The sequence below is a fragment of the Orycteropus afer genome, unplaced genomic scaffold (assembly GCF_000298275.1).
Source record: "Orycteropus afer afer isolate SDZICR_OR568_19922 unplaced genomic scaffold, OryAfe1.0 scaffold00205, whole genome shotgun sequence".
Lineage (NCBI taxonomy): Eukaryota > Metazoa > Chordata > Mammalia > Tubulidentata > Orycteropodidae > Orycteropus > Orycteropus afer.
This window is the reverse complement of record NW_006921792.1, coordinates 2,059,351-2,068,849: the sequence shown is the minus strand read 5'-3', so window position 1 is coordinate 2,068,849 and position 9,499 is coordinate 2,059,351. Positions and strand designations below refer to the sequence as shown.

General features: G+C 43.6%; 1 protein-coding gene across 1 annotated transcript in view; it reads left to right on the top strand.

Moving 5' to 3' along the window:
* The first annotated feature begins 348 nt into the window (after positions 1-348).
* Positions 349-9,499, top strand: part of PLAA (phospholipase A2 activating protein) — a 58,814-nt gene continuing 49,663 nt past the window's right edge. The window contains exon 1 of the mRNA XM_007948134.2: positions 349-497. Coding sequence (XP_007946325.1) covers positions 349-497 — 149 coding nt within the window. The remainder of the gene's footprint in view (positions 498-9,499) is intronic.

Sequence of the window (9,499 nt, the reverse complement as noted above, 5' to 3'; positions counted from 1 at the left end):
GCAGGTGTGAGTGTCCTTATCGCTTTCTCAGCAGGAGGTTCACAACATAGTAGGCAAGCAAGTCTCAGATCCTGCTGGATTCGAAAGTCTGGGCGCACAAGCTTTGCGTCATGGCGGGCTAAGGCGGATGATGAATTCCGGTGTGCATGTCAGGGTTGCTGTGTCACTCGGCCCACTAGGCGCGCCCCTTCCCGGCCTCCCTTCCGCACCGGTTTCAGGCTCTTCCGGTTTTCGGCCGCCAGTCACCTGCAAGTCCCGCTCCCACCGCCGCCTGGGGAACTTTTCGCGTCTCCTGCCGACTGACCTCGCGCAGTGTCCCGGTCCCGCGGCGCCGGACCGTCGCGGACCATGGCGAGCGGTGCCGCCAGGTACCGGCTGAACTGCTCGCTTCCGGGCCACGAGCTGGACGTGCGGGGCCTGGTGAACTGCTTCTATCCGCCGGGGGCCTTTGTGTCAGTGTCCCGAGACCGTACCACCCGCCTCTGGGCCCCCGACAGGTGAGCGCTGAGAGTCTTTTCCCCTCCTTCCCCACCCCCCGCCTATGTTGCAAACTTCCAGGCGGGTGGGGAAAGAGTGACCCTTTCCTGCTCTGCCTGTTCTCTCCCTGTCTTCCTGGTTATCTGCCTGGCATTCTCTTCCAGTTCTGACAGCGCTGGCATTCTGGGCGCGCAATCTAAGAAACCAGCGAAATTTAAATGGAAAGAGCATCCAGTTGGGGGATCAGAGATCTGACTTCCTGTCCTAACCTGATCACTGACAAGTGGGTGACCTTGGATGAGCCTATTACCTTTTGGAGCTTCAGTTTTCTTATTTCTAAAGTGAGAAAGTTTCCTTTAGACTGGAAAATGTATTGATGCCAGGCGTAACCTGTTAAATGAGATGTGAAAGCACCTGGCATGTAATTGAATTAAATTTATCTTTTTCTCCTTGAACTTGCTCTTTGATTTGAGCTCACGTTTAAATTTTTTAGACTTTGGTTCTCAAGAATTACATTGCAAAAAGTTGAATTGGTTCCTCGTGTGGGGCAGGGCTTGTCTGGGGTCTGTGATGGGCCAGGGAGGAGGGTATGGATATGTGGAGTGTGTTTTTGCTTGAGAAGGGAGCTTTATATTGCCTTCAAAAGATTAGAGGTTCATGAACCAAATAGTGACAAGAACTACTCCTCTAGGTGAAGTTCAGGGGGTCAATCTTGACTTGACTGATTTTGGAGGGAAATTTAAGACCCCAAGTGTAGGTTTCAGTAAAGAAAGGAACAAATAATAAAACCAGTTTTGGAGTGAGGTACTTTGTTGTATAGTAAGTCTCCCAGCCCTAGGAGTATTGATTCAGTTTGGGTGACCATCTGAATTCAGTTGACAACTATAGAGGGCTTGGGATCTGGAGAGGAATAACAGGACAAGGTCCTTATGTTTAAATAGTACTTACAGACTGGTGAGAAAGATGGATCAAAAAATAAGCAAAGAAATAATTACAAATTGATATATGTAGTATGAAGAAAACATAGAATTGTGTGGGGGTAGATGTTTAGGAAGTCCTTACCTTTCTTGGGGGTATTGAGTTTATGTTCAGGTGGTGAAGTGATGTGGAAAAGAGTAGTAGCAAGTGGCTAAAGCACTTGACTGCTAACCAGAAGGCTGGCGGTTCAAACCCACCAGCCACTCCTTGGAAGGAAGGTTGGGCACTCCTACTTCCGTAGTGATACTGCCTCGGAAACCCAAGGAGGGGTCGCTATGAGTCGGGGCCGACTCGACGGCACACAACAACAACAACAACTTGGAAGTATGTAATTATCAATGTTGCTAAATTGTGTACACAGTTAAGATGGCAAATATTTTTAAGAATATTTTTACCATAATAAAAATAAGTAAAAAAAGAAGTAGAAGAAAGCATATCTGAAGAGGTGATATTTAAGCTGACACTTGAATGAGGTGGAGCTGGTCATTGGAGTGGGGAATGGGGAGGGTTGGATTGGGAGAGTGAGCTGCAGGGGGAGCAAAGGCAGAAGCCCTGGATTGGGAAAGAAAGAGAGAATAGAATGGTGAGGGGAGGGCACCTGGAGGCTGGACCTGCCATGGTAAGAGGGCAAAGAAAAGGGACTGTGGAGGGGTGCCTTCAGAGTTTCAAGCAGGAAGCAGCGTGATCTGATCTACCTGTTGAGAAGTTCTGCTAATTGCTGGTGGAGAATAGATTGGAAAGGGAAGCAGATCTGTTTGAAAGCTTTTGCATTAGTGCAGTCAAGCCATGAGGGTAAGACTAAACTAACATTATTATAAAACACACTCTTGTGTTAAAGTGAAGTAGAATACCTTTAAAGTTCTCTTGTAAGATCCTATGATATTTCAAACCACTAGTAATGCTAATATATAGCTTTGTGCATACTTGAGTATAATTATTGATTAAACTTGTACTTTTAAAATTGAGTCCAGTAACAGCATATGCCGAGTAGAATGTAAACACATTGCAATGAGACATAAAGGACGTCTGTTGTAATAGTTAAAGCTTGTCATTGAACTTTTGTGTATTTTGTAGGACCTGGCCAGGAGCCCTGGTGGCACAGTGATTAAGCACTCAATTGCTAACTGAAAGGTTGCTGATTAGAACTACCAGCTGTTCTGAACCTACCAGGCACTTTAAACCTACTAGCATTTCCACTTAGAAAAATAAGTCGGTCTGCTTCTGTACATTTTTACAGCTTTGGAAACCCTACAGAGACAGTTTTACTCTGTCCTGTAAGGTTTCTATGAGTCGGAATCGACTTGATGGCAGTGGTATTTTGTAGGGTTTGGCTAGGTTGACAAGATCTTACATCACTGGAGTGGTTGCATTTACTAGGAACTTATGGAACTTGGGGCTGAAGTGATCCTGTATTTGAAATTTGAAAACAAATTGTTGTTCTTCATTTAACTCATGTTGCTTTTTATTTTTCTTTTTTCAAATTCGTTCATCTAACATGGATTAAAATTCTGCATTGTGTAGGGCACAGGCATATAGCTAATGGACAATCTGAATATTAGTGAGACAAGATTGTTTTGTCTCTCTTATTTCACTATTCATTCAGGTAAGGATATCTTATAGTCATTGGGGATAGACTTCTTTCTGTATCCCAACTAGTGGGTCTCAACCATCCTTCCCTTTTGTTATAAAAAGTATCATCCAGGCTGACCTCCTGGCAATTTTTATTTTCATGGTATATTAATGAAATTAATGAAGTACTATACAACGGCATGAGGAGCTCTGTTAGCATAGTGCGTAAGGCATTTGACTGCTAACCAGAAGGCTGGCGGTTCAAATCCACCAGCTACTTCTCGGAAGGAAGGTTGGGCAATCTACTTGCATAGTGATACTGCCTTGGAAACCCAAGGAGGGGTCACTATGAGTCAGGTCTGACTCGATGGCATATAACAACAACAACATACAATGTTTGGGAGCTCTGGTGGCATAGTGCTACCCACCAGCCACTCCTCGGAAGGAAGGTTGGGCAATCTACTTCTGTAGTGATACCGCCTCGGAAACCCAAGGGGAGTCGCTATGAGTCGGATCCAGCTAGACGCCAGTGAGTTAGGTTAGGTTATACAACGTTTAGAGCCAAGTAGTAAATGAAATTTGTTTTCTCATGTACATTGTTGATGTGGTTCTGGATCAGGCTAGTAAGTATAGGAATGGACTGGGAATGATGTGAGAATATGGTTCCAGTGAGGCAGAAATAGACCTAGGGTGAACCAGATTTTGTCTTTCACACAAGCCATTGAAAACTCTGAAGGCCCTCCAGAATGGAGATGTATTATTTATGGTTGTACATGAGTTGACATGCCATTGTTGCAGACTGCTTCGGGCCTCTATAAGCCCTCTTCAAACTAAATTGGGTTTCATAAGTCTGTTACCAGCTTCAGCCTTGAGAGCGGTGCATTAAGGCTTTGCCTTTATATTGCTTTACCTTTTGAAAACCATGCACATTTAAAGACGCAACTTGAGATGCCGTATCATGTACCACATCTTTCTTAATCATGTGGAGGTAAAGTTATCTCTCCCTCGTGTAAACACTCAGCACTTTGGGTCCATAGTCAAATGATTTTATGGGATTTTTTAAGAAAACAAAAAGTTTCCTTCCCACTCCATCCCGGCTTTTGTGGGAGGTTAACTGAAGAAGGTGAAAGACTACAGCCTTCAGGATGGATTACACCTCAGTGTAAAGAAAACAAAAATCATCACAACTGGACCAATCAGAAACATCTTGATAAATGGAGAAAAGATTAAAGTTGTCAAATATTTCATTTTACTTGGATCCACAATCAATGCCTATAGAAGCAGCAATCAGGAAATCATACATTGTGTTGCATTGGCCAAATCTGGTGCAAAGGACCTCTTTGAAGTGTTCAAGAGCAAAGATGTCACTTTGAAGACTAAGGTGCGCCTGACCCACGCAATGGTATTTTCAGTAGTTTCATATGCATGTGAGAACTGGACAGTGAATAAGGAAGACTGCAGAAGAGCTGATGCTTTTGAATTGTACTGTTGAAGAATATTGAAGGTACCATGGACTGCTAGAAGAACGAACAATTTTATCTTGGAGAAAGTACAGCCAGAGTGTTCTTTAGAAGCAAGAATGGCCAGGCTTCGTCTCATATTTTGGTTGTTAGAAGGGACCAGTCCCTGGAGAAGAATATGCTGGATAAAGGAGGGTCAGTGAAAAAGGGAAGCCCTCAGTGAGATGGATTGACACAGTGGCTGCAAAGATGGACTCAATCATGGCAACAGTTGTGATGATGGCACAGGACTGGATGATCTTTCATTCTGTTATATGTAGGGTTGCTCGGTTGGGACTGACTTGACTGCACTTAACAGCAGCAACATTTCCAGACTCCAGTGGACTGGGAGCTCTGGTGGCATAGTGCCTAAGGCACTTGACTGCTAACCAAAAGGCTGGCAGTTCAAACCTACCAGCCACTCCTTGGTAGGAAGACTAGGCAATCTACTTCCATGAGATACTGCCTTGGAAACCCAAGGAGGAATCTCTATGAGTTGGATTTGACTCTACAGTAATGAGGGTTTTTTTGTGAACTAGGAAGAAAGGTCAGTGATCTACTTCCGAAAATCAGCCAGTGAAAACCCTATGGATCACAGTGGTCCCAACTGCAACCAAACAAGGAGATGGCACAGGAACCAGCAGCATTTCATTCTGTTGTGTATGGGGTCAATGACAAAGCCTTTTTCATTCTGAAAATAATTTTATTCTGCCTTGATACTTGATTGAAAATTTGAATGGTTTGGTATTCTAATTTGAAAATAATTTCTTTGAGAATTTTGCTTTTTTGCATTCTAGCCTCTAAAGCCATTCTGATTCTTGACCTGTTTTTCTTGTTTCTCTCTGGAAAGCAGTCTGTTTTCATCCACTGTTCTAGGTTCTGTTGTTATTTGCCCTCGAGTCGGACCTGACTCATAACAACCCCTCTTTGGGTTTCCCAGGCAATATCACTACAGAAGCAGATTGCCCAACCTTCCTTCTGAGGAGTGACTGGTGGGTTTGAACCACCAGCCTTCTGGTTAGCAGTCAGGTGCCTTAGGCACTATGCTACCAGAGCTCCCCTAGGTTCTAGTGGGCCCTTTTAACATGAAAGCTCATGTTCATAATGTGAGTCTGAGAGCTCTAGTAGCCTCCAGGAAAATCTTTAACCAGAAACCTTTTAGTGTCAGCATTAGTAACAGAACTTTTGGACTCTTTAGGGCCTTTATCTGCCCTCCAGTCTCAGCAGGTATCAAGGAACTTCCTCCGAACTCAGCACGCATCACAAAAGCCATCCGGATTCAACACATATCGGAGATTTGTTGGGCTCCTGAAAGTCTCCCACATACCTGAGCCTCCATCCTCCCTAGATAATATTTTCCTAAGTGAACTTTGGAGCCGGGGGGGTTTCTTTACGTCCCCCAACATCTTAGATCACTGCCCTAAATCCCTTAGCAACAACCAATCATCTGTACCCTCTCGCCCTGGTGCTGCCCCTCCCCATATTGTTCCATAAATTTGTGAGAATACCGGGGCAGGGGGTCTTTTGCTTAAGCCACTGACCTGGTAAGGGCAAAGACCCTAACTTAAGTTAGCTAATAAACTTTCTTATTGCATTTGCATTGTCGTGTGTTAGCATATTCCTCTCCGAGCATCTCCTTCATAACCTAGGCACAACAATAAGTTGTAGGAAGTTTTTAAAATTAATTATTTGTTTTTTTTCATCTTGATTTTCTTTGCTTCTTTTTATGGAACTGATTTTATTTGACTATTGCTTTCTAAATTTCTTTTTCTCCTTTTTTTAAAAAACATCTTCCTCTCTTTTTTCCTATGCTTCCTAGAGAATGCCTGATTTTTGCCAGAATTATATTCTTGTTTCAGGTTGTAATGTTGCTGTTGTTGGGTGATTTCAAGTCAATTCCAACTCATATTGGACCCACCATGACAGAATAGAACTGCCCCATACCTGTTTCTTGGCTGTAATCTTTATAGAAGCAAATTGCCAGGTCTTTCTCCTCCGGAGCCACTTAGGAGGGTTTGAACTGCCAATATCTTGGTTTGCAGCAGAGCACTTAACCATTTGTGTCACCTTCTCTTTAGTCTCTAGAGATGTTCTTTTTTTTTTTTTTTTGTATTTAAGTTATCTTCTACTTAAGTGGTCTCTTTCTTCCATACTGCTTTTTTTTTTCCCCCCCTATTTGTTTTGGTCAATATAATGCATATTGGACCATTCCTTGGATGTGTGGTCATACTTATTATCTAGTAGCCACTCTTTACAGTAGAGAACTAAAAAGGTTCTCAGAAGCTTTGGGCTTACTGGTGGGGCTTGCTGGTTGTGAGCTTGACTGTAGGGTGACCTAGTTGGACTGATCATTGGGTCTGTTGGCCCAGTGAAGAAGCCCTGATGTAGCAATGGTTAAGCACTTTAGTGGTTCGAACCCACCAGCCACTCCATGGAAGAAAAGATCTAGTGATCTGTTCCCATAAAGATTAAAGCCTAGGAAACCCTGTGGGGCAGTTCTACTCTGTCCTGTGAATCAGGATCTAATGAATGGCACACAATAATAACAATGACCCAGCGGATATTGTACCATTCTCCTGTCTGGAGGATGAAGGCCTGGGTGCCACGATTCTGTCGTGGGTGGTCTTGAATTCCAATGTGAAGGTACAACAATCACTTCATACTCCAGGACTCACCCATTCCTTGTAACCACCAGTCACAGACCTACCTTTTCAAAAGAACAAGTTTCAGCCTTCTGTCAGGTGGAAGAGGATCACTTGTCTGGTTGGGGGCGTCTGGTTGGGGGCGTCTACCTGCCTTCCCCCGCCCCCTTTAATACCATAAGTTTTTTTTGAATGATAATAATAAAAAAAAAGTCAGTACTTAAGGCTTACCATATAAAACATTGGGCTAGGAACTAGGGAAGATACGAAAAAGAAATTTGGATTCTGCCCTTAAGAACTTTATAGCCCACTATGGAAGATGCACACAAACAGCTATGCTGGGAAGTGCTAAGGGAGGCATATAGGTAGACTTAGTGATTTGTATAACATGAAGTTTTAAACTTATCATAACTTTTTTTGTCCTTATTGATAAAAAGGTTCCTAAAAACACATTTTGAAAGTGGAATAGTTAGAAATAACTGCTATCAAAACCTTCCTTTGAAGATTTTTTCACATAATTTAATTTCTGACTGATTCTTTAGACTTTGAACTGCTGTACTCTAACCTAAATAACACATACACATTTTTGCATACCGTGTAACCCCTGTGCATTGTTTTCCAAAGTGGGCAATACCAATAAGTTTTTACATGTTGATGACTTTCATTTCTTTTCTCCCCCTGTTCAATGGATTTACTGTTGAGTCTTCATCATGGTGCCTGTTGACATGGAGGTTTGGTTCCCAGCAGCAGACCATCTCCAGGATGCCTTCAAGTTTCTAAAGCTTCCCCTCTCCCAGCAGGATTCCTTCCCTGCTCTGCAAACCTTTTCCTCCAATGCAGGAAGAAATTCCTTTATTTGCCCCAGAAACGGCCCTTGCCAGGAGAGTTGCCCTCAGCCCATGAGGTGCACAAGTCTACACACCTGGGCCAGAAAGGCCACTTAGATGAGCCAGGCCAGCACCCCTCAGCCTGTACGTTCTACACTGCCATCTGGCTGACTAGTCACTGTGCTTCAGTGGTTTGAATCTCCTACTTCTGCGGATGCTACAGGGCAGGTGTGAGAATCTCTGGTGCAGAGGGTTCGCAAATCTCTTACTCCAACAAGACAAGTCCGATGGGGTGCCTTGGGGCCCTGTGGGGCCAGAGCAGTGCTCCCCCGCATCCACACAACTCTGCCACTGGGTTTTACATGGGGCTAGCACCGTGGTGCATGGGTGTGTTCTGGCAACAGCCCTGGGCTGCCTTCGGACAAGTTGGTGCAGCCTGTGGCAGACCTGCGCACAGTTGCTTACCTACCTGCATGTGCCTCGGTACAGATTGGCTACGGGGAACTCCACAAGTCTCAGGCCTGCTGCGAACTGCCTCTGAGGAAACACACAGTTTCAGTTGTTATTTTCTGATACCCAGGTGCTACCAAACTCTTATCACTTCTTGAGCATGGCTTATTCCTTTATTGTACAAGTATAATTAAAGGTAACATTTTCAGTCTATTAAGAGAAGGCAAGTGAAGCTGAAATTTACTCCTGGAAAGGTCACGAGACATACATGGTGAAATGTGTCAGAACTTTTTTAACATAATTTCATCATTTCTGCCTATTCTATATGTGCATACATTATTTCCATGAATGTGCTATTTGTGAAAAATACTGTAGTTTTCCTTATCCTAGTTCCTATCCCTTTACCCTCAGTTTCAGAGTATATAAACTCTCATTGCCATTGAGTCGATTCAACTTATAGCAACCCCTCCTTGGGTTTTCAAGGTGGTTTCTCTACATAAGTATATTGCCCAGTCTTCCTTCCTAGGAGTGGCTGGTAGCATTGTACTGTCAGCCTTCTGGTTAGCAGTCAAATGCCTTAGGCACTATGCCACCAGAGCTCTTCTTTAGTGATGCTAAATCTTGAACCTTTTGGGGATTCATAAGGAACTCTGATAGCACAGTGCCTTAGGCATCTGACTGCTAACCAGAAGGTTGGTGGTTCAAACCCACAAGCCACTCTGCGGAAGTGTGACAGTGCAGTCTGCTTCTGTAAAGATTCACTGCCTCAGAAATCCCATGGGGGTTTCTATGAGTCAGAATCAACTTGATGGCAGTGGGTTTTTTGGGAGTTCATTGGTAAATTGATTCTTTACTTTCTCTGCTGCCTGCTTGGAACTCATTTTTCTTGGGTTAGCTTAGACGTTTACTACTTTGTGTCAGGTTTCAATATCCAAACTTTTGTTCATGTTCTTTTCTCACATTCTCCCTGGCCTTGTGGGTTTATGCCTGGCTTAAAAAAACAAACAAAATTTTACACATATATGTGTGTGTATGTATGTGTGCATGTTTGTTTATA